This window comes from Achroia grisella, unplaced genomic scaffold (assembly GCF_030625045.1).
Source record: "Achroia grisella isolate CSIRO2021 unplaced genomic scaffold, CSIRO_AGI_Agris_v1 utg1241, whole genome shotgun sequence".
In the NCBI taxonomy this organism is placed as follows: Eukaryota; Metazoa; Arthropoda; class Insecta; order Lepidoptera; family Pyralidae; genus Achroia; species Achroia grisella.
The window spans coordinates 1,037,542-1,063,716 of record NW_026712604.1 but is presented as its reverse complement, the minus strand read 5'-3'; the positions used below and the strand labels follow the sequence as shown (position 1 = coordinate 1,063,716).

Sequence of the window (26,175 nt, the reverse complement as noted above, 5' to 3'; positions counted from 1 at the left end):
GATATGAAATATAATCACAGAAACAGTTCAACGCTTAAAAGGAAATTAAACTTAAATTTAACGCTTTATATTTCTCAGGATTCATTCAATTATATAGTGGTAGTGTTACTGGTCGTTGAAAAAACTTGAAATATTTTTTATTCAAAGTGGATGGCATTATATGAATTTCTCTTATGTTATTGATATCATTTTTGCATGTCGAATAAGAGTCGGCTGTATATGTTCAATGTCTATTCATAATATTAATACTAGATTTAAAGACAAACTTGCTGTCCCCAAGTATCGTAAGTCAATAGGTCGTAGGTATAAAATTTTACAATAAGATACCAAAGGATATATTGGAATTACCATTAATTGTTAAATCAATAATAATTTCAATTTAAACAAAGCATGTTTGAGATTTTCATTTAGAGACCCACAAATAAACTGGATTTAAAAAAAAAGTAACAAATTCCAAACCAATGGATTTTGGTATCATAGAAAATGTTAAAAATGTTACTATAGACACTAGTTTTTTCATTTCTAACTTTGCAACTATGTTAAAAAATGTCCTATATAAGAATAACCGCGGACAATACACACAGCACCATATAGTGCCAAATAAAGCAGAGCTTGCGTTATGGGTACTATACAAATAATATAAATATATAGATAAAGTTTTTTGTAAATACATAAAAAATATTAAGAAATGCTTTCTAACTTTGTACCCGAGTGGAGTCTGATCTGAAAAAAGTAAAAATAATATTACAATTTATATAAATGGGATATTTGGCATTATTATATTATATTATTAAAGATCTTCTAAAAATACATGCTGTCCCAAAAGTTGAGGACGTTTGGGACGGCTGGTATTTTTAAACAGGTCGGCTGGAGATGGCGATGGATATAAACAATTATTACAAGCAGACAAGTCTGTCTACCTGCTTTCTTTGTATGATGTAAACAATTTAAGATATAAAACAGTGTAACAATAATACTTTAATAAGAACAACAACTCAAACAGCGCCATCTAGTCCCAACTAGACTGAAACCTAGACGACTGATATGTCTATCAGTCTTTCTATACATTCTTCATTGTAATGAAATAGAGAAAGACACCGAATATTTTATCAGAACGTTTTACGTTTTATCATAACGCTCATACAGGTATATAAAATTTGATGTCATACTTTGTGCTATAATCATACGCATTAATACATATTCATGACGAATTTACGGCGTTAAATATACAGCAACGTAATGTTACGTAGTTAATTACACCGATATGTACAAAATACTCATATCTTTATCATCCAAAGTGCAGACAGATAAATAGACGACTGAGTATAGGTACAGATATTTTTTAATGGATGATAATGGAACGTTACACCCATTTGCATTAGCGGTTTACGCTGGCGGGGCACGAGTGTAGGATGATAGGATGAACATGAGATCAGATCAGTTAGATCAACGTGGCAAATTCACCAGAAATTTATCATGATTGCTACATGATGACATAGCAAGTGCATGACTTGCAACATTTACTCCATAGCCGTCATATCTATAGATTTCAATCTTCGATCAACTGTGGGTCGATGTGTAAAGGTCGGCAAGAGAAGTATTTTTTATATAATTAGCAAGCTTACTGCCCACCTGACTTAGTGTTGACAGTCACCTATATACATGAAGAGCACCACGGTTATCCTGCTATCATAGATTAAAACAATAAGTATGAATATTCAAAAGTGTTTAAAATGAAATTTATTTGAATAAAGAATTTTCCATTCCATTCATATGGCGCCAGCTATAGCGTTCATGCATTTTCATTCTGCAGGACTAATATTTCATGACTCTTATACCACTGCTACATCTCCCTTCAACCGAAAAATTCGACTAGGCGACATCAGCTGTGATAACGAGTGGACGTAGAGTACAGCGATTTCGACGATACTGTGTCAGAAGTTTGTACAACTAGCGTCGTTAGATTGTCCAATCGAACCATTAGACAAAATTTTCATTGACATGAAATGTTCATTAAAAACCTTGTACAAAAATTGCAGCTGCAATCAAAAAAACTGACAGCTTGGCCTGTTATTCTAGCTGTTTCTTTTTATTTATATTTTTTAACTAAACTTTTTTCAAATTTCTTTGTTTAAAATGAAACTAAAACCACAGATAAGATTACATACTAAAACGTAGTGATTACATGCTCAGTGATTGAAACAATCATAAAAAATATATCACTTTTATTAATGTTTAAAAATCACATAAGTAAAACAATGACAAATTGAAGTTGTTAGTTTGTTCAGTGTGCCCGGAATGTTGTCTAATTGTGTTGGAAACATTGTGTTAACTATAACTTGAATCAACATTATACAATAATACTGCACCAAAACTGGTTGCTTAGGTTATTTAACAATATATAAATATCATTATGTACATAATTTTATTTATAAAATATCTATCCAGACAACATATCAATATATATATTTTACTTTTGAATAATTGCATACAGTAGAGCCTCCATATTCGCTGGCTTGGTGTTTTACGACGTGTGAGTACAATAACGTCTTTAAACTACTACTAATAAGTGACAAAACAGTTTAAATGATAATTGTAATAATTGCAATAAAAATAGAGTAGAGTATTACAGTATATTTGCTTTTTTTTTACAATCTGTTAGTTTTGTGCTACTTCTTTTGAAATCTGAGGTTCATCCATGAAACCAACTCCTGTGCATATTAAGGTGTTGCTATATAAATAACTACTATTTCGATGAATGTTGTAAAGCAACTAATTAAAACTTTTACTAGCAAATGATTTAACAATGTTCCTTGCATACAGTAATGTTGAACAATTATTAAAAATCCCCAATTTACTAACATTTTAAGATATATCCTTTTTAAATAGACAACACATTATAATTTTGAGTAATTCCACAATATCAAGCGTCTTTTGTGGTCGTTCCATTAAAATTATCATTAGACATACACAAGTTTCATGCAAGCATGAGTATTTTACTTACATTTGTTTGTAGTTTTGTTTGTTGAGCCCACGCCAGATTTGAGAATCGGCAGTCTTATGAGATGTATGTACTTTACGTTAAATATAAAGCACCATAGACACAGGCTCACAGCCATAAGATATAAACAGATTTAAAAAATCGCTATTAAGTGTCATAAACACTAGATGTAATATTTTAAAGTAGAGGAGGCATGCATAGAATCTACTATGAAAATCAGCCCATAATTTAATTTCAAAGCTGAACCAAACATTCTGTTAACTGAATTTAAAATGCAGCCTACATTCACACCGACTGACGTTTAAGTGTTTATTTACTTACATAATCCACCTACGACAAATTTAATAAATATAAACGGTCTTATAAGAAGCATTAATTTAAATCATTATGGATACAAATTTAAATAAATAATATAATTATGTATGTTTTATTGGCGCAATTAGGAAGAATAACATTACGGTGTAAATGCGGTTGTACGAAAAACAATGCCGTCAAAATGGTAATATAAGTACTGTAAAAGATATATAAACCTAATATTGAGACATAGAAATGCAATAGAGTTTGTGTTGCTCCTTCATCTGTACGTCCATCCTTATTGCATGAAACGAGTGTTGTATACTAACAAGGCGTAGTACTGCGTTTCACGAGTCCTTTCGGATACCTTTGGATTAAAAATAAAATGAAACTTTAGGATTCTATTTTTAAATTTTAATTGAACAGTGTTGCCAATTAAAAATTTATTTTTTTAATCCAAACGTCGATATTAGTGAAACGCATCTGTCACTGATTGTAATTTAACTGCAGCAAGAGGCGGGGTTGGGGTCCTTTCCGGAGCGCTTGGTGATGTTGAGTCGCGTGAACTCCTCCGCGACGGTCGGGTGGATGCCCACTGTGTTCATTAACTGCTCCATTGTAATGTTACACCTGGAAAATATTTTTTACATATATTTCTATGTGGTCTTAATAATTTGTATATTGAATTAAAAATTTTAATTTATAGTAGCCGTACGAAAGAGATTTGCTCAGTATGACGACATATCATCATTTAAATAAATGATAGAATTTAATTGTAAGATTCTATTTTTTTTTTAATAAATTATTGCTCACTATTTTAACAGATACATAATTATAACGTTTTTAAAATAGATTAAGAATATATTGTTTAAATTTATTTAAATTTATAATATAACTTTTTTTAATGTACGGTTTATTAGGCTTCATAACTGGTCGCACAAATTTTTACCATAATGGCAACACTTCTTTTGTACAAACTTTTAACATTTCCATTCATTTGTATAATGTCTAATGTCATTTCTATATTTGTCTGTTCAATATAACAGTAAATTCATTCATAGTAAACAGTACAGTTAGAATATAATAATACAATACTACGGTTTCGATGTACAAGCTAAATTATTGTAAAGTTTAATTAAGATCCATTCAGTATTGTTTGCGAGAAGAGTAATATACATCCATCCATCCATCCATCCACACTCACAAACTTCAGCTTTTATAATATTAGTAAGATATTCGGATATTGGCAAATACACACTTGATGGCGGCAGCGAAGCCCTGGATGACTTCCCCGGCGGCCGGGCCCACGAAGTGCAGCCCGAGGATACGCTGCGGCGCGTCACGGAGCGCCACCGCCTTCAGGTAGCAGTTGCGGATGTTCCGCTGCGGGATGAAGAACTCTGTGGGCTTGTAGTACGCGTGATACACCTCGATCTTATCAGCGCCGTGTCTGCAAATTGTATATTACAAGGCTTTTTTTATTATTTAGTAAAAAAATCTATACAAAATTAACTTCTCAGCATTATGCAGAGTTCATAGTGTGACAGAGAGGGAAACTTCGACCAGTTCCCGGGACTTGAGACGCGGGTATAAGTTTTAGGGGTGCCTTTGCCCTGGTGTTTCTCTCCCTGCCCAGCCAAACCTAGAAGCGTGTCTGAGCTGCTTTATATTCACGTTATATTATAGAAGTTACTGCATTTCTAGACAGGGTAAAATATTTTAAAAGATCCTAAAGAGATTTCGCTGGTATAGACCTCTAGCTCCCATTTCTATCACATATAAATTAACCACATACCAGTTTTCGTTTGTTTTTTTTATTACATGGTATTTTGGTATATTTGTTTCCATGCTACAATGAGCTCTACCCGTATTACACGTTTGAAATTAAATGTAATAAAATGACATGAATCTTGTATTTACGGAATGTTTAAGTTCAGTAATAACGTTTTAAACATGGTTGGTTTTAGAAATAATTGAACTCTCTGCATAAATACAGAATGTTTGAGTATATTTGTTTTACCTTTACCTTTTATCTCATTAAAGTAATAATTTTTCTGATTATTAAATGAGGTAAAAGGTAGAGGTCAAACTAAACTTAAACATTTCGTAAATAAAAGCTTATTGTCATTTTATTAGTGTTACTTAATTACTTAAATGAGTTGGTCCTGTGAAGACAATTCAAATAAAAATCAGTATTGTATACCATTGTTATAATCAAATACATTTGTATAATACGAAATATTAATCATGCCACTTAAGTACTTTTTATCAAACACTTTCAACGTAATGCCTACCATTTAATATCAGACACGTATCGTGATAAGATAACGAAATCCGTAATATTAAATACAGAGTATGTATATGATAGATAGGTTAATGATTTCGATTCGTATATATGTACATTTGACAACTCATATTAACTAGGTCGTCACGAGCTATATACATGAAGCGCAACGATCAATATATGAATAAAAGTATTCATTCCCAAATTATGTGTAATTTATTTTGTTACTCAAATAACTATTTATTTATATCAACTTTGCTATTTGGCAGTTTATATTCACAGAGATTTCTTGTGAACAACATTTATTTAACAGAGCAACTCTAAGCTTTTTGCTCATTCTTCTTGTGATGAGTTTGAGTTCCGAATGAGTGGTAGAATCAAATAAATTTGACTATTCTAAAAGGCATGTATTATATTTATTTGAAAATATTGTTTCTATTTCTGTATTTATATAAATAAATTCTTTTTAGCGGATTGTTGCGTGAATGTGTCGTGTACGCATTTGTATAACCTTCGGGTAACTATTGAAAATCAGTGTTTTGCTCGTTGAGCAAATTAATCACTATGTAGCAATTATATCCCTACCATACCAGTACCATTCACATCACATTCACTATGACAGATAAATGGTGTAAGTTTATGGTTTGCATTTTACGTTCAAATTTTAAAGTGTATTGTTGTTTTTATTACATTCTTGTGTGAATTCTTCTCTAATTCATCTTCTAAATGTGTCTCAAATTATATTAATTTTTATTTATATTCTAAATTTTAACTAAATAGATCTGCAGTAGGTCTATCCTTGTGCTATAATCGACAAACTGAAATATATGGGATCTAGCGCAAATAATGCCGAAAGCCAGTAGTAATAATAAAACTGAACAATTAACCCGAAGAAGCAAAACTGAAAATTCGAAAATAATATTTATAAACTTCATACAAAATATTTTTTTTATATATTACATTATATATATAAATTCATAGAAAAGATCTAAAATAATTTTTTAATTTCCACTTTGTTTCTTGGCGAAAATGGTTCAATTTGCCATACCGATGTAAATGCCTGTTACGATTAACCCTGTATACTATAATAATAATAATAATAATAATAATCTCAGGACAATAGACAGCGCCATCTAGTCCCAATTTAAGCTAGCTAAAGCTTGTGTTACGGGTACTAGATAACTGATACAAGTACATAGATATTTTTTTCGTAAATACATACATATTATACATAGAAAACACCCAGACCGATACAAACAATCATACTCATGAATACAAATGTTTGTGCCGCGCGAGGAGTCGAACCCGCGACCAACGGACGTAAAGCGGTGTGCTAACCGCTAGACCACCGAGGTCGTCGTCATTATTATTCACATTATTTCACGACATCGCGTATTTTCTAGTTAGAACACTGAGCGACATAACTTTGAGAATGTATGTACAACTAACCTCTGGGTGGCAGTCTCTTCACTCAGTCCCACGCATCCGTACTCCAATGGGGTGAAGACTGTGGTCGCCACGTTGTCGTAGTCCATCTGTTGGGTGGCGCCGGCGAATATCCGCTTCGCCAGCAGTCGGCCCGCGTGTATAGCTACCGGGGTGAGCTCCGGCCGTCCTTCCAGCACGTCACCGACCGCGTAAATATGAGGTACATTGGTTTGTTCCGTCGTTGCAACGATTTTGCCGCTTCCGGATAGCGTCTGAAAGGTAGTGAGGTACGATTGTTGATATATTTTTATTTATTTTTCTTCAGACAACTTAATATTATTTGTATACCTAACAATATTGGTATATATTATATATACCTTAAGCATACATATATACTCGTATATTAAATAATAATAAAATTAGTAATGTACATTTATTACAAAAAATAATATTTTATTGTTAAAAAATGTTAGTTAATGTATGTTCATGTATGATATTTCATTGAATTGTTTGATATGTCTAAAAATTCCAATTAGACATATAAAAATATTATAAGGCCGCTGATGTACATTCGGTAATTGGCTGAATGCGCTAACGTTCCGACTGACGCAGTGCGGTCTGCACATTTGGAAGATGCGCTCGAAACGATCGTAGAAATATTAGTAGTATTCTGGTAACCTGACGGTGGGTCGACTGCATAAGAGTAGCCAAGCCTGAAAACCTAAGCCTAGTCGGGAGAAAAAATATCAGTACTCAAAAACTTACATTGATACCGGCCGCTGGCAGATTCAATTGTTTAGTGAGCGCGTAACGGCCCGTGGCTATGAGTACGGTGTCGAACACGTCCTCAAATCTGGAAATACATGAAAATAAAGATATTAATAACCAATTTAATTACTACAGTTAATTCTAAAGGATTTCACGCGGAAATTAGTATAGCACTCATACATATAAAATTAACTAGAGCAAATCTTGTTAATATAATATTATAAACGCCAAAGTTTGCGAATATGGCTGGATGTTTGTTACTCTTTCACGCAAAAACTACCAAACCGATTTTGATGAAACTTTACAGTAATATAGCTTATACATCAGAATAACATATAGGCTATTAATTTTCAAGCCGGTGAAATCTCGGGCACATCTAGTCCTTCATAATGTGTCAAATGAAATCAAATTATTCAAGAAATCATGGGTAGTTTATGTCTAATTATAAATGCATTAAATTTTACACGCCTAAATTAATCTATTACACTGTATGTCAATGTTTGTGTAGAGGAAATAAATATATTACTATTATTTCAATTATGCAAAGTTATTACTAACCACATTCAATATACGATATCACAATACTCATTTTTGAGAATGAATAAATAAATAAAATAAAGGGATCACATCATTGTCCTCAAGGATGAGTGGTCTTGCGGGTATCACATGATAACGTGAGGTCCGTAGTGATGTTCACATGAACATGTATGTATGTATGTATCTATATAGATATGATATCTATGTAGATATGTAGAAAAAATGTTCCTTAGTCCTAGACTAAGGAAGATTTTTTCTTCAATGTTTTTTTTTTATAAATAAAAAGTTCCCAAGTTCATTCGAATACCTCCAAGAACATATGTACAAAATTTCATAATGGTCGGTTCAGTAGTTTTTGCGGGAAAGTGTAACAAACATCGCTACTTTCAAACTTATAATATTAGTAAGGATATAGAAAAAAATGTTTGCTTACTCCTCCTTGGTCTCGGTGTTCGACCAACGCGCCTTCAACTGTCCAGACTCCAGTTTCTCCACCGACAGCGGGACGCACTTGTGGTGCAGCTTGATGCCCTTCTCCTCCATCTCGTTGGTGACGATGTTCGCCATCTGCTGGTCGAAGCCACGGAGGGGCACCGACCGGATGAGTACCGTCGCCGGGAACCCGAGAGAGTTGAGGAATCCAGCGCATTCTAATCCGATATCTATTTGTGCGAGTTATGGCTGATTGGCTGATTTTTTTGGCATTTATTTAGTTTGATAGAGATTTTGTCCTTGCTATGGTATATGTCACCCGTCGTCGTGTCCGACTGTTTGCAACCGCGTCGGTACGCACAAGCCACGCTAATAATTGTCCCACTAAAGGAGCATTGCAATTATTCAATTTATTTTTAGGTAAGGTCTAAGATGCTGACGTATACACAGACACAGCCTTCCATAATAAATAAAATAAGAATGTTTTTGTCATTGTATAGTTTTAAGTAGTATAGTAGTATAAATTTAAAATATAAACGTTTTGGCAATTAGCTGTAAGTTTATATTGTGTTAATTAAATAAATAAATAAATAAATATGATAATATACGATTATACGTCAAACGAATTGGATGGATGAACATAAACGTAGATAGATGGAAAAGGAGAGGACGACCAAAAAAGATTAATGGATCGCGTGAAAGATAATTTGTATAAAAAGGAGAGCTCATGACGGCTGACAGAATCAGTGGAGGAGGACATACTGCGTCGACTCAAATAATGGGATGCAAGACAATCATGACGTCGAATAGTTTATGACCTTGGTAGTCTAATGGTTTAGTACACTGCTTTATAGTCTGATACTTGCGGGTTTTTTTTTCCTATACATAATAGCATAATAGAAAGATAACATAATAGAACCTAAAACTCTTATTATTATTATGCGTTTCCACGTCTGTGAGCGAGATTCTCAAAAATGGCTTAACAGATTGGTATGCTTCACTTAAAATTAAGAGCTTCTTTTATTTCAATCGGTTTAAGGTAAAAAGTAATACAAGTACATAAGTAGTAGGCTGAGCTAGTGAACATTATATTTAGACAAAGAGTGCATAGTACGTAAGGGCAATCTAGTAGCGTTATCATTGCTAGTCGAACATGTGTAGTACAGAGAATGTTATTGGCGGTGCAAATATGATAAAACTGATTACTCTATATTACAGCGGAACATACTAGAACAGTGTTTCCCAACCTATTTTGTCCCACGGCCCACCTTAGGTTTTCAAAATTCTTATGGCCCCCTATATGCCTATGTAACATACATAATTGTTAATATTAAAAAAATGAATCATTCACTTATGAAAATAAAATGATAGGTTTTATGAAGAAATCACTAAGATATTGTTAACGAATTACAGTAAATTTATAAAACATGTAACGTAAAACTTGAATTTCAAATTCAAAATAATTTTAATAACAATTGTACTATACTTATTATATTATTGTTTTAGTTTAGTGATAAAACAATTATTTAAGAATTTGATTCGTTAAATTTGGCACCGAAATTTAACGAAAATTGCATTTAAATGGGTCGAAGCGAAAAGGTTTAACTCATGTTAGATTCATTTTCGAATTGCCCCTGTGGAGCGTGGGCCGCACGTTGGGAAACACTGTACATCAACTAACTCCTTTAGTGCAACTTTGTACATCTGTCACAGCGCTATATTTTCTCATACATTACAAAAGCTGACTTTTTGCATCCTCAAGGTCTCAAACCGGTCGTATTGCCACCAAATCATTGAGATGTTATAACTCATGTATACATGTATGAACAAAACGACTATAATTATCGATAATTAATATATCTTTGTAATATTTGTATATTATGAATTTAATTGCCTATGGTTAATAATTTCTGATATGTATATAATAGCAACATAGCTTATAGTTTTTTTTTTAATATACTGTGCGAAAAATACACCTGCGAACAAGGTAAGGCAGTGCGTTAATCTGCTGGAACACCGACATCGTGATATTGACAACTATGTACATTTATGCAGTTGACCCATTTTTATTATTCTTTTTTATTAATTTAATCAATAGGAGCTAAGTGGCTCCTATTTAATTATATAGACAATTAACATACTCCACCATAGAGTTAATACGTATATCAAGGTGTTCTAGCGAATTAGCACCACTTTATTCCGATGGTCGCAGGTTCAATCCTAGCACGGTGAAAACATTTGTATTAATGGATATGAGCGTCTGTATAGGTCTAGATGTTTTCTATGTATATATGATAACAAAATAAAGTGTCCTTCCATCAGTTGCCTAGTACCCACAACAAGCTCTGCTTAGCTTGTGACCCGATGACGCTGTGTGACTTGTCCTAGATTATTCTTATTAGTAAAACTTAACCAATTTCAAAAAGGATACATCCAGCACCCACGACCAGCGTTTTCCCTGGTGGATGACTTAAACTGAAGATATCGTCACTACTGATGCAGTGCTCCACTGCACCAGGAATATCAGGGTAGTGGGGTCTGCCGCCCACTGCTATAACTATATTTTTAGCTGTCAGCTCCTTTTTAGAGCCATTCTTCAAAGTCGCCACAACTGTATGTGCGTCTTTGAACTCTCCCAAGCCATTTACGTATTCTATCTTCTTATCTCTGAGATCGACCCTGGTGACCCAGTTGACTGACTTAATGTGGTTCTGTACCGACTGTGTCAGCGCCGACCAGTCTATCTTCACGGAGTCCAACGAAGGCACTTGCCAGCCATAAGAAACGGCTTCCTAGAATATATCCATGCAATATAGTAAAACTTAACGAATAATAAAAAATGATGTTCATATTTATTTTCGTAGCTTCATTAGACGTCCACAAAAAAAATATTTATTGCATCTTAAAAAAAAATAGAAAAAACATATTATGTACAAAAGCCGGTCGTATCGCTTAAGGCCTTAAGCAATCTCTTCAGATGTTTAGTAACTATAAAACAAACTCGGCTTAGTTTGGGACTGGATAGCGCTCTGTCGATTATCCAGTTATTGTTATTATTATTATTGTGATCTGAAGATAAATCATATGCCTTTTTAGTGAAAACAACATCTATTGGGTGTATTGATATTCAAAATGGGGAATGGGGAGGAAAGAGAGGTGTAAAGTCTACAGTTGACAGTATAATTCCTATTGCGGGGAATAAACCCCATCAGATCGATCTCTACCGTACTCCCTGGATACTATTCTTTAATTAACAGTAAATTCATTCTTATGTCTTAATTTTATAGCCATATTTTTCGTCACGGATGCTGTTTGAAGGGGCTGGTTTATTCTGATTACTGTGACTGATTTATTTTGTTACAAGTAACTGTTTATTTACTTTGCTATTTGTCAGGTTGATTTCACACAAAATACTTAAATTTGCAACTCTTCAGAGTAATTTAAAAGAGCGACACGCAAGTTTCTTGCTCGTTCTTCTTGTGATGAGTCTGCGTTCCGAATGAGTGGTAGAGTATAAAAAAATGACTATTAAATTTATTCGATTAAATTTTATTTCTATTTCTATTTCACCGTACCAGTCACCGCGTCAGATTAAATCGACATTGGCGGATCATCATAAAAAGAACAGTTTTACTAAGGTTTTCAATATGAAACAGAGTTTTTAGTTTAACTTTTTACGTTCCATCAACTGAACTAGTTATCATGAACTTTAATAAAGTCGTATTATTTAGAGTGGAGCAGGACAGAGGCCACGCATTCTGGCCAATCAATATATGCCAGTCACGCAAACATAATAACGGGCAAAAACTAGTTTAGTATTACTGTAGGTAAAACAATTATCAGTTAGCCGATTTAATAAGAAATACTAGTAATACATTAAGCGATTAGATAACTTATATAATTAACTAAAAATATACATCTAAGTGACCATCGACCGATTGATTTGATATCTTTAGTCGGCGTCGCCATTCGCATGTTAGAATTACGTATAATAATAAATTATATAATTTATTGCAAATACCATAAACAATTTATATTTTGATTTCAATCGTAAGTTAATGCGGTAATTACTTGAAGATTGAAATCAAAACACGCGAAACTTCTATCGTATTCATAAACATTCTCGAAATGACTTCTTATACGTATTTTTGAAAATAATTTATTTTGACTGCCTCGGTGGTTTAGCGGTTAAAATATTAATAATTCAAAATATATATATATATTAAAACAATAACAACCGGCAATTTTACGTGTTATTCAGGAAATTCATTGCCATTCTGCTAAAATTCAACAAGTCACATGTAAATATGTCCAGGTCAGGAGATCGATTAACGACACCGTTGAGTAGACTCTTTAGTTCTGATTTCTGATGGTCGGGTTTATACGGGTACATAAAAACATTTGTAGCGCGTTGGTTATCCTCACCACTGTAGCGTTATATACTATGTGATGAGATGTCGATACATAATTTATTGTTTATTGCAGCAACTAGTGAGTATACAGGTGAAATAATTGTACTATTTATTGTACATTAGTCAATTTATTGGTAGTGCTACATGGCTTATAAGTAACGCGTACATTCGACGCGGAGTCGGGACGTAGACTTTAAAAAGTTTTTATCTGTCCGTCTGTTTGTTCTTGCTAATCTCTGACTTTACCTAATCTTATAAGGTTACATTAATTTAAAATATCATTTATTTTAATAAAAAAAAAAGTTATCTTTAACGCGAAGTCGCAGGTAACAGCTAGTCTACATATAAATTCCTTATAAACTGAACCATTATCTAGCGCTCAGAGGTATGTGTACTCAAATCTAATCAGGTACGATATACTTACTCATGAACCAGACAATTAATATTCTAGCCTAATTAACCTACGTTTGTTTCAAAAAACTGTTACACACGAGTCGATTTTTCCGATGTAAACTGTGAGTCACCGTATACACTGCTATAGCCTCGAATTGAAGAGGGGATCATTAGTAATGGGGTTTGAAGGCGCCCTTGTGGCTAAGAAATGTGTAATGTAATGTATGCAAAATGTGCCAGAGCAACATATGTGGGGGTCCCCCCTGGAGACTATCGTGATTTATCCATGGTGAATTCATCTCAATGGGCTAACTGACCTCCTTTTTTTATTCTGTCATATCTTCTACCAGTGTACCGCCAAGGTATACGGTTAGCTCAGGCAGAAGCACGTTTCCTCATTCATCGTACTTCATGCAATAAAAATTTATAGCCCAGAAGCTATACCTTATAAGCTTTTTCTAGATTGTTCTGTGACAGTGTACCTAATAATAATAGTACTTTTATGGAAAGCCTAGAAAGAATATACTTTATGCACTAACTGTTTATCTTGTAATTATACTTATTTATACTGAAGGTATAATTGTTTTACTTCTTTTGTAGTATAACAAAAAGTCGCCACCGCATCTTTTAAATTACGCAACAGATTTTAATGCATTTTTCATCATCAGATAGATTGATTCAAGAAGAAGGTTTACATGCATAATACATGCGTGTTATTAGTATAGAATAAGCCGAGAAATTGAAAGATTTGTAATGCATCCGTGCGAAGCCAGACCGGTAATTATAAATCTTCATAAACGAAAAATCTAAATATATATAACTCAAAGGTGACTGACAGTGATCTATCAACGCACAGCCCAAACCACTGGACGGATCGGGCTAAAATTTGGCATGCAGATAGATGTTATGACATACGCATCCGCTAAGAAAGGATTTTGTTTAATTCTACCCCTAAAGGGATAAAATAGGGCACGAAAGTTTGTATGAAACTTTGTCAATTTTAAACCGATCGGGCTGAGACTTTGCATACATAAAGCTACTATGACGTAGGCATCCCCTAAGAAAGGATTTTAATAAATTCCACCCCTAAGGGGATAAATTAACGCGAGCGAAGCCGCGGGCAAAAGCTAGTTATTCATATTTTTTTAGGAAACCATCAGATTATGTTCTATTAGACTGTGTATTGAACTAGGCCGTACGTTTTGCGAGCTAGATTAACTTTTAACGACCTGACGTTTATCTAAATACCTAGTCAACCATTATCGTGCAATTTTTCGAAGTCATCACTCTGAAGTACTTATAAAATGAAATACGAGATAAGTAATGACGTCAAAAGATCCGTAAGCAATGCAGAGCACTTGGTGTAAGTAGAGCTAGCTTGGCACTTATTAAAATACGTGTACGATGTCACGATTATCATATTTTCAAGTGGATGTGACTGGCAAGTATTGTACCCGTCTCTATTTATACCTAACTTATGAAAGAAGGCAAAATTGTTGGCATGGAGAAGTAATATGGACAATATAAACTCTAACGCAAAAAAGTAAGAAAGAAAAATTTGTTTAAAACATTTTTATTAGAATAAAAATGTCTGTAATTTAAGATATAAATTAACAAATATCGTACTATTCCAATTTTGTTATTTCATACGCCATCTTTTAACATTGCTTGACTAGTATATTTTTTCAGTCTGGGTTAAGTTTTTTTAAATTTAAATTTAATTTTAAATTTTTCGCCCAAAAACTGACGAATACTTCCAAGCAAGAGCAGTTGAAAGTTTAAATTTAAGGGCAGCTTTTAAAGAGTAAATGTTCGGGATTACACAACCGAAAAAGGAATATAGGGTAGTGAAAATACCATCACGGGGTGTAGATTTTCTGAATATGTTTTAAATACATAACATATTTATTTTTTGATAACTGCTATTACTTAGCCTGTTACCCGATTTTGGCTTGACGTGGACTTTTTTTTTTTTATGGATGATAATGGAATGGTGCGATTTTGACGGGGCACCAGTGGGGATGACGTGGACTTGACAACCTCACCACGACATGGATCATATTTTTATAATCAGTAATTACACTGGCAAATTTCACTATTTTCACAAAACCAGAATAATTGGTACAGCGGTTTAGCGGCAGGCAGTAAGTCGATACCTAACACCAAGACCTCTCCCTGGGGAAAGATGACTGTTAGTAATGTAGATGAATAACCCCATTACTTGTAATATACAAATAAAAAAAATAAAAAAAAACCTCTTCTGTCGGAGTTAAATCCAAGACGTAAGCGCCATGGATCCCCCTGGAAACCATCACAAAAACCGGTTAAGTAATTAAATGAATCAATTTTAACTGCTAAATTCCTAAAGGTCCAGACTTATAATAATAAAAATAGGGGATATTACTAAATACTTGTTTGTTATATGTAATTATTAATACTCTGTAACATTAGTTAATGCTTTATGATTTGGATCAAATTGCCACAATGTCAAATTTGCAGACGGTTCAATAGTTTAGCCATCGCGATTTTTATATATAAAGATTTAGCAACAGACATACGTCATTTTAATAAACGCAATTATCATTCTCCACTGATGGCACACAGGCGTATATCGCACATACATTAATGCATAATTCCATTATCATCTATTATAAAAAAAAAATAAAAAAACCTCTTCTGGTATTCTGGTACTTTTTACAATACTTATCGAAGGCGGATATTGTGGATTCCTAATAGAGATGTCGCAAGACGTAAGCGCCATGGGTTTTCGGTCTGTTCAAAGCCTTCATTGAGTCACGAAAAAACATCAACTCACAAAAACCGGTTAAGTAATTAAATGAATCAATTTTAACTTCACATACCTCTAAATTATATTTTTTATTTATCCTAAAGGTCATTCTTTGAGACTTATAATAATAAAAATAGGGGATATTACTAAATACTTGTTTGTTATATGTAATTATTAATACTCTGTAACATTAGTTAATGCTTTAGACGCGTTGTCGTTGATCTATCTTTCAAGTTGGATCAAATTGCACACAATTTGCAAATCAAATTTGCAGACGGTTCAATAGTTTAGGAGTCCATCGCGAAGAAACAATGTGACATGTAATTTTTATATATAAAGATTTAGAAATCATGCTCACGGGCTAATTACGATAGATTAATATGTTCAACAGGGACACAGAGACACGGATGCCATAGATTATCAGAAAAATTAAAGAATCTGATGAATAACGTATTATCTACTTCCTTAATGATAATATATTTATAGTGAAACGAATTTCACTAAATAGCACAAATTTTTGTCTGGTCAGATTTCAATAAAATTTAAGCTATAGATAATATATGGATTATGTGTACGACTGTCATAATTATTAACGATTCAAGTGTTAAATATGATAAGATATCAATAATTTTATTGACATTCCTTTGAATGAAAATTATCTGATATATGTATATTTGCTCACTAAGTATTACAATACTACTACAAACTAGGGAGCGAAGGGGATTGTAAAAAATAGGTACTAGTGACCCTATTGCTAGAACAGTAGGTGCCATTTCAGGTTGTCGTCCAACGTGGTACCATCCTATGTGCTAAAGGACTACCGTAAACAACTACTACTTTGTTAGTAGCTGGTTAATTATGCTCTATTTTAGCATACACATTAAAAAAAACTCTTAAATATTGATGACTATTGTATAATATGACAATTTTATAATTATTTTAACTGATTATTACTGATTTAAAAAAATTTCAAAATCTTAATAAGATTTTCTTTTAAAGTATTATAGAAGAAAAATAACGTTAAAAAGCTGAGGTGGTTCATATCAAAATATAGTCTAGGTAAAGACAGTGTAAAACTCCCTTAGAAGCCGATTCTCAGACCCATTGACTACGCATATAAAATTTCATAAAAATGGGTCAAGCCGTTTCAGAGGAATATGATAACTAATATTGTGACACGAAAATTTTACTTATAAAATATACTATGGTTTCAAAACTTATGATTTTTATATTATAAATCATAATTTTCCAAGTTTGGAGTAAAGTAGCAGCATCTTACGGTGGACCATCATGGTCACCAATTATTGAATTATTAGTTCTGCAGATTACTCTTACTTTCCTTTAAGACGGCCCACGTCAGTTTGTATGTAATTCCAATCATATAAAAATCTTTACAAAGGCATCAGTTTCTATGTCATTCCAATCAAACAAAAATCCGTATTATATTGAATGATGGTGTATAAATGGTAATTATGTATTGATCGCATGCAAACTATGGTTGGATTACACCGAGCGACCTTGGTGGATGACTAACGCCTCAACTGGTCACGGACTCTCGATCTCGACTCTGATAACTTACCTAACCTATCAGTCATGGTACCAAGACAGGACTACGTTTTTTTTTTATCAATGTACAAAGTTAAGATTCTCTTTTGCATTTGCGTTTGCGCTTACGGTTTACGCTCGCATTTGACGAAATTGTTTTGTTTTTTTATTCTAGATACAGTGGAGTGTCTTATTCTGAGCTCCGTTCAAATTAAAAAATCATTTATTCATGTAGGACATTTTAGCCGCTTATGAAGTCAATTGTTTTATATTATAATCTACGTGGTCTAGCTATTTAGACACCGCCTTACTTTAGATGGTTGTGGGCTCGATTCCTAGCACAGTATAAACATTTGTATTCATGAGTATTATTGTTTGTATTGGGTAATTCCTATGTGTATTATATATTTACATTTATAAACAAAAATAACAAACAATGTGACAGTCCACTCGATGGTAAGTGGCTACCTTATAATGTCCCAATTTAGTATCAAATGTAAACTGAAAAGAGTTTTACTGGAAAAAACAAATTTTAAGTAATTCTTTTTATCTTTGTATATTTTTTTCCTTTTGATACTGTTATTGTAACTGATTTTGGTTTTTATGAGCATTGAATATTGTAATTCATTTTATATATATTTATATTGTGTATCCTAGATCTTATTTAATACCCAGTGGAGCATCAGTGGAGGATTATAATAGCATAAAGTCAGGTCGTGATAAATTCGAGAACCGTGCGTGGAGGTCAACCTGACATGGTACGTTGCTAGCAATGGGGTCAAGAGTCCACATTACTAACAGTACCCTTCCCCCTAGAGTAGAATATTGTTATATTTTTTTAATTGAAGTTGGTATGGCATACTACTGGAGAAATAGTACTTAGGTATATAAGTTTAAAATTACGTAGCGTGTCTGAGCTGGGACTTGCAGACAATGGAGTACATTACTGGAATCATTCACAGACATCCGTTTTTGATATACTGATTACGGTTATAAACGAGAAACGACACGCATAAAGCCTATATGGTTTTTAAAAGTATGTGAACATTTTATAAGAACAATGCACGGTTCAAAATTATTACTACTTTCTATGACCTATATGGTATATATATGTAGGGAAGAATATGTTAATACTAAATAAGGAATGTATATTAAAATAAATCTGACTACCCAATATCAATATAATGATAAAAAGGCAAAATCATGCAAAAAATAATATTCTTTTATTGGAGGGAAGGTGATTTCAGCAGCTTAGCAGCGTGGAGTGTGACTAACCATAATGGTCATCCATTGGTTATTACCAGCCAGGTATAATTTAGTACATAATTTCTAATCAACGTTTCAGTGGCTTTACATCTATTTATTGCAATAAGTTTGGATTTAATTGTAAATATTGTAATTTGCTGGGCTATCGATATTAATAATATGACTCTAAACAGGAAACAGACTTAAAAAACATTAATCTATTTATATTACAATATTAATATATTTACTAGGAAAATACAATTTATTTTTAATTTAATGTAGGTACCTAATTATTTGACACGGATGACTCTATATCAGGTGGACAAGAAGAATTTTGTCTGCGTCATGTTTTCCCCGTTATTGCAAGGATTTTCATTCAGCTCGGCTTCTATTGGTTGTAGCGTGGTGTTATAACACTAAAAGAATTTTCAAAATTGGGTCATAAGATCCCGAGGTTACCCTCTACAAACTCGCAAACTTTACCTCTTTTTAATATTAAGTCATCCTAATATTATACTTTATATTAAAAATATAGATGAAACAAAACAATAGAAAATTTAATGCTCTAATTTAAATTACGATTTCTCTATTACAAGTACAACACTTCATTCTGATTTATTTTCGCGCGATTTGTACCGCTACAGAACTTAAGTACGGAAAATTACAATTTATATATACATTTCCATATGTTAATATGGAATTCGCAGTAATAGTCAGGGCGATAAAAATACCGTAACGCGTAATTCGTAACCCTTTTGAATCTTGACATTATTATGTATACATGAGCATGTGTAACAGTGTAAGTATTTATATTAATAAACAAATTACCTAGTGGCATTTCTACATAAAATACATTTTTGTTTGTTTAACGTTCAAACAAAATAAACAAATAATAAAAAAAAACTATAAAGCTTGCTACAGATAAAAAATAAAAACATAACCAGTCAACGTAATCCAAGTTATATGTTAGGAGATTTTCAGGGCCTTTGGGGTATGGGATATGGGATCCGTAGGGTGGAAAGGATTCTCACAGGATTCACTTACCGATTTCTAAAAAAAAGTAAACAAAAACATGAAGCTACGAAAACAAATAGAATTCATTATAAATAGTATGAAAGGGACTTACGTGGATGCTCTCCCCGAGCAGTGCTGCTTGGTGCATTAATTTCTTGGGTATACATCCCACATTGACACATGTACCACCAAGTCCCCATTTTGTGCCTTGAGGCGAAGGTGTGACATAGTCCAACACCACAACGCGTGCACCTTGGTTCACAGCCTCTTTCGCACACGCGAGCCCGCCGGACCCACCACCAATGACCGCAAGGTCATAGTCAAATACTCCATCTAGAAGGCAAATCCAGTCGGGATTGCTAAATGATGTTGGAAAATGAACTTAATGTAGCATAACATATGGAACCTTTTAATTTCTATTGCAATCATAGATAGGTTTGTACTTTTGTATCAAAGCTCAGATAAAAGCAAAGTCAGTGCAAAATATGAAAATTATGTCCAATAAAAATGTTAAAATTTTCACCATAACCACCAAAGCATAATTTTTTAATTACTGTTAAAATTTTCAGTAATATTTTATAATCCCTGCTTTTTTAAACAAATCTACAAAAATATAAATATCACCAGTACAACCAGAATTCAGGTGCAAAGTTAGCAAAAATATATGTTCTATGTGATAGTCAAACACAATCTATATGAATACCTACTAAATTTAATGTGTTTTCAAAGTAATAATAGTTATTTTGGACTACTCATGTTGAAAAACTGTAGTAAGTACTATCAGAAATAAAATTACAGAATAGTGACTAATCTTTGTGTGTAAAATTTTAAATTGGTGTTTATGCTGTGTATTTTTATAATTTAATAAAAATGTCTCTATCACATGATGCTTTAAGAAAATTTAAATTTTGTTAACCTATTTTTTATATAGATTTAATTATTTCCTGAATGAAACTTAAGCACATGCCATGTACAATTGCTTTATGTGTATTTACTCATTGTACAAAAATGAACTAACAAACTTCCCTGGTGTATCCTTTTTATTTTAAAAATTTTGATAATTCCACATATAATATTTTTAACTGACTAATAAATTTACATAAAAAATAAAACTTAATTTGGACAACAATTCAAACACCATCAAATAGATAAAGCTGTCCTGAGAGCCTCTTATTCCTACTAATGCTGCCATTTAGGTTGGGATAGGCAGAGTTACCAAGCATAACATATATGATAATGTTTTTTGGATATTTATGATTTCTTCAAAACCAGCACATACACAAGTTCTACATCTCTTCCTGATTTTCATTTATATTATTATATATAAATATAGGCTTTGAGTTACTTTTTTTTTCTAATTGTCCATTCCTGTATGTCTTACATGAAAATACTACACAATAATGTTTGGCAAATTTATGTTTATACTTAGAACCAAGAATTATTTTATATATATACATGATATACTTCTAAGAGTATCATAAGATGTGAAAAAATCTATAAATATCAACCCATAAGATAGACACAGAACTATATACATTATTTTAATGTGTCAACCCTTTTTAATTTTTATTTGTTATGTTAATAAGTCATTGAATAGAAGTCAATGTAGTAAGTCATACCTACAACCATTATGTTACATTGTACATGTATATTAAAGATTATTAATACACATGTGCAACTGTAAATTGAGATGGTCTGCTTTTAACAATATGCAATAGAAATTAATAGGTTCAGAAATGTGAATCCCATTATGCTATAGAACATAAAATCATGTGCAACAAAGCAATGCAAATGACAGTCACAAATGACCAACAGCACATTGTCCCCGGTGAGAAGTTGACTGTTATAATCTCTGATTACTACCGTACCTGTATCCACATAGTCTATGGGAGCTATAGACTTGCTCTTACGGCTACAACACATCCACCCGCCTGGTGTTACCAAACAAATTACTCAGAATCATACATCTATTGTTTATTGTCTATTGGTCACATTAAATGTTTATAAGTAGAAAGTATTATAATTATTGAAAATCTATTTTGTCCATGAAAATATTTTATTAATTAAAATTACTGTTACTATTGCACTACCCTACTTTGTAACAAATTATTGTACTTCCAATAAAACATTAATATATTGTTCTTTATTACTCACTACTTATAAATAATTGTTACAATGTGTAGGCATAGAATGAGCTGTTCTCAGATAATAAGATTTTAAAGTTTCACTTTCTCCAACCCAAATCACAAGACAACTATTGCACCATCTCAATGCCCAACAATGTCATGACTTGTAGAAAAATTCAACCTTAAACCTGAATATCATTGGTTATTGATACATGAATATGATGATATGGGGAACAATTTTAAATTATTTACAAATATCTATAATGAATATAAATTTAAATATAAGTAAAAGTAGGTTGATCAGTGAGATTGTGAGGTTATACGATAATGTACGGCGCCAAGAGCGGCAATACAGTTAGTGAACATTACTCACGGCTTCCAAATGATCGTCTTGCTAATATTAGAATATTATCAGATCGTATTATGGGATTTATTATATTATTAATTCTTAAAACGTTACTCAATATTGTCATTTTGACGTAAATGACAGACGAGAAAATTATCAGAGATGTAGGTACGTTAGCTCGCGGCACATATGTGAGAGTTATCTTCTCAAACGTCAAGAACAGTGGTCGAGTCACGAAATGCAGTCCGTACTAATTACCGGCGCAAATAGAGGACTGGGTTTGGGAATGGTAAAATATCTACTAAAACAGAATAAGGCTGAGAAAATATTCGCAACATGTAGAAGTTCGTCAGAGGTAAGTGTATACTTTTTTTGACTTACCTACAGGTGGCATCTTCTTGCTTTTTCTATGTAATTCACTTACAAATATTTAACACAGATAGACACTTTTGTTATAACACAACACAATCAGCACTACCGAAAGACTCGCGTTCCGAACAACTACTCTTGAAAAATTGAGTTCACCAAATCACTTTTGTAGCAAAACGACAAGTTGTGCGAAAGAGACAGCCGATTCGTGTTTGCGATCGTTTGACAGATAGTGACGTCACCTGTTATCGACCTTGAAATATGTACATCGACTAGAGTTTAATTATAAAAGTTAAATCGATAAAGCTGCATAATTTCAACGTTATAAATAATAATAATAATCATTAGTCCTATATCAATTCTACTTTAATAATTCCGAAATTGCAAAATGTTACGCAATACTAGTCATTACTATTATGATTTAGTCTACATTATGCTAGAACAATCGATATATCAAGACAAGACAATATATTTTTTTAATAGATTAACAACACTAGGCTAATTCGGTTGCTGACGTCATCGTGACCATGTTGCCTTTTGTCTCTGATTTTTGGTTGGCGCCGATTTTAAACGCCTCCAGTAAGTTATTTCATCAACTTTACTAAAAGTACTCTTACAAAGTAGACATGACATCGAAGTACAATGTGGTGACTACTCGGTACACACTATCAGTAGTGGTGCTCTAAATAAATTACTGAATCTCTTTCATAAAACCACACAAAAAAAATCAATAAAAAAAGCAGATTAACGGCTTTAGATTACGAAATACCTTACAGTACTATTTCTTATCTTTTATATAGAGTAATTTACTTTATTTAGTATTTCCACACCATTGATCTTACTTCTATATAAGATATTTAGTCTGTTACAACTTATACAAAAAAATATAATGGGTATAATATTTGTTAAATTATTTTTTTCAGGAATTAAAAACACTATCACAAGAAAACAAACATCTTCACATTTTACAACTTGGTAAGTTCATTGTTTTGATTATTAATTCTTTATGAATGTCGATTCGAGATGCGCTCTGTCTTAATAAGAAACCATCTTTCCTAAATCTATAATGAATTCGTCTATCAGTCGTGAGAGTGTATTTTTATTATTTCTACAGATGTCACAAATACTGCCAAGTTCGAGGAAGTGGCGTCGCAAATAAGTCAAGTGGTCGGCGCCAGGGGACTGAACGTGCTGATCAACAATGCGGCGGTCGCTACCAAGTTCACCAAAATAAACCTGGTCAAACCTGAACAGTTGCTGGAGAATTACGCTGTCAATACTGTTGCACCAATCATACTGACTAAGGTTGGGCCTTATTATGTGGCATTAAAAATACACACACATAAACACCCTTTTACCACCAACCCCTATTTTTTAATAGCGATTTTAATATATATGGCAAAACAACGTATGCGGGATCAGCTAGTACAAAAATTGAATATAAATAATTTTCGTTGGTGTCAGCCAAATTTGAATTCCTAGCCTTTTAGGTGTAAGACGTTATGGAAATTTCCAGAAAACGATTAGTATCAAACGTGGTCTTGTAATTTCCACGAGTCTAAAGTCTAACTAATCATATGTAACAAAAATTGTGCACTTGTGTTTTGCAGACTTTGCTACCACTGCTCAGACAGGCTTCAGAAGCGAACAGTGACAAGCCGGTGGGCACACAGCGAGCGGCAGTCATCAACTTGACCTCCGTGCTGGGGTCCATCGCTCAGAACGACCAGGGCGGATACTACCCATACAGATGTTCTAAGGTATATTTGTATTGCCGTTTCTAATAATAATAATTCTGGACACAGCGCCATCTAGTCCCAAGCTAAGCAAAACTTGTGTTATGGATACTCATAGAAATATTTAGATTTTTTTTGTAAATACATATAATATACATATAAACCACCCAAATACAAACAAATATATACTTATGAGTATGATTGATATATTTATCAATCATATTCATAAGTATAAATCTTTACACTGTATGAGGAATCGAACCCGCAACCATAGGAATTAAAACGGTGTGTTCAATCGCTAGACCAACGAAGCCATTAACAAACAACAATCAATTATATTCATAAATTCTTTTATTATTTAATTTACAATACAATCTCGTATGAGATACATAAAAAAAGTTGGGCACAGAGTAACTTGCTAATAATTATGCAGTGGCTCAGATTAACTACGGAGAACCATAGATCTATCGTGTACCTAGTTTCTATGACAATACCTAATTAACGGCAACGCGCACGTGACAACATACTGTTTTGCGTCTAAAAACGAAAATTTATCGTTCATAAGAAAAATAGACGATACATTAAATTATAGTCGTTTACGAAACAGCTTGTTTTATAAGCTGTTTCTATTGTAGGGTACAGATTAGGCAGTGAAATTACAGGGTGAAAGGCATAACATCTTAGTCCTTCGGAATGGCAGAACATGTGTATAGGTAATGGTAACCACTTACCATCCGTAAGGTAGAACGTCTGTTTATTTGTTATTAAAATTTCAGATACAAAAGATATGAAGTATCCCTGAAAATTCATTTTCTACATGATTTTTTCTCCAGTAATATCTACATGTATATAGATAACGTTTTTTTTAATGGATAATACTAAAATGGTGCTTACGCTAATGGTTTACGCTGGCGGGGCACCAGTGGAGAATAATATGATGAATATGAGGTCAGGTCGGTTTGACCATCGTGACAAATTCCTAGTGAATATGTCAGGATGGTTTCCAGGGGGAACCGCGTGAAGGCCAACCTGCCATGGTACATTTGGTAATGGTCATTACTCCATATATAGATAACAGTTACCATTTACCACCACGTGATTTTACCGTCACCTTATTTACTTTTGCAATTCCATAAAAAAAACAATATTTTCTATGTTTCAGGCAGCACTGAACATGGCAACCAAATCGATGAGTCTAGACCTACAGAAGGATCAGATCCTCGTGGCTTCAGTGCACCCAGGGTGGGTGAGGACCGACATGGGCGGTAGTAAAGCCCCACTAGATGTCACCACCAGTATCAATGGACTATTCGACACCATATTCAAGCTGCGTGAGAAAGACTCTGGAAAGTTCTATCAATACGACGGTACTGAGCTACCATGGTGATTAGTAAACATCCAAAAAGCATACAACGCAGCATAATTACTAAATTTGTCACTTTTGGCGCATATATTCG

The 26,175-nt window shown here is 33.1% G+C and overlaps 2 protein-coding genes across 3 annotated transcripts; one reads left to right on the top strand and one right to left on the bottom strand.

Moving 5' to 3' along the window:
- Positions 1-1,668: 1,668 nt before the first annotated feature.
- On the bottom strand, positions 1,669-23,198 carry LOC131854626 (thioredoxin reductase 1, mitochondrial). Of its 2 annotated transcripts, none has more exons than XM_059205751.1 (8): positions 22,995-23,198; positions 20,254-20,474; positions 11,176-11,536; positions 8,746-8,974; positions 7,773-7,860; positions 7,029-7,279; positions 4,554-4,745; positions 1,669-3,925 (listed from the first exon to the last, which is right to left on the bottom strand). In XM_059205751.1, exons 1-8 carry the CDS (start codon positions 23,005-23,007, stop codon positions 3,796-3,798), a joined length of 1,485 nt encoding a protein of 494 aa, XP_059061734.1. In that variant the 5' UTR covers positions 23,008-23,198; the 3' UTR covers positions 1,669-3,795. The 2 variants fall into 2 exon arrangements, with proteins under 2 accessions (XP_059061734.1, XP_059061735.1); XM_059205752.1 differs by lacking the exon at positions 22,995-23,198 and adding an exon at positions 22,641-22,809.
- Positions 22,753-26,152, top strand: LOC131854627 (C-signal). The gene is made up of 5 exons (XM_059205754.1): positions 22,753-22,968; positions 23,906-23,957; positions 24,097-24,287; positions 24,593-24,742; positions 25,881-26,152. The coding sequence occupies exons 1-5, from the start codon at positions 22,852-22,854 to the stop codon at positions 26,103-26,105; spliced, it is 735 nt and encodes a 244-aa protein (XP_059061737.1). The 5' UTR covers positions 22,753-22,851; the 3' UTR covers positions 26,106-26,152.
- The last annotated feature ends 23 nt before the right edge of the window (positions 26,153-26,175 follow it).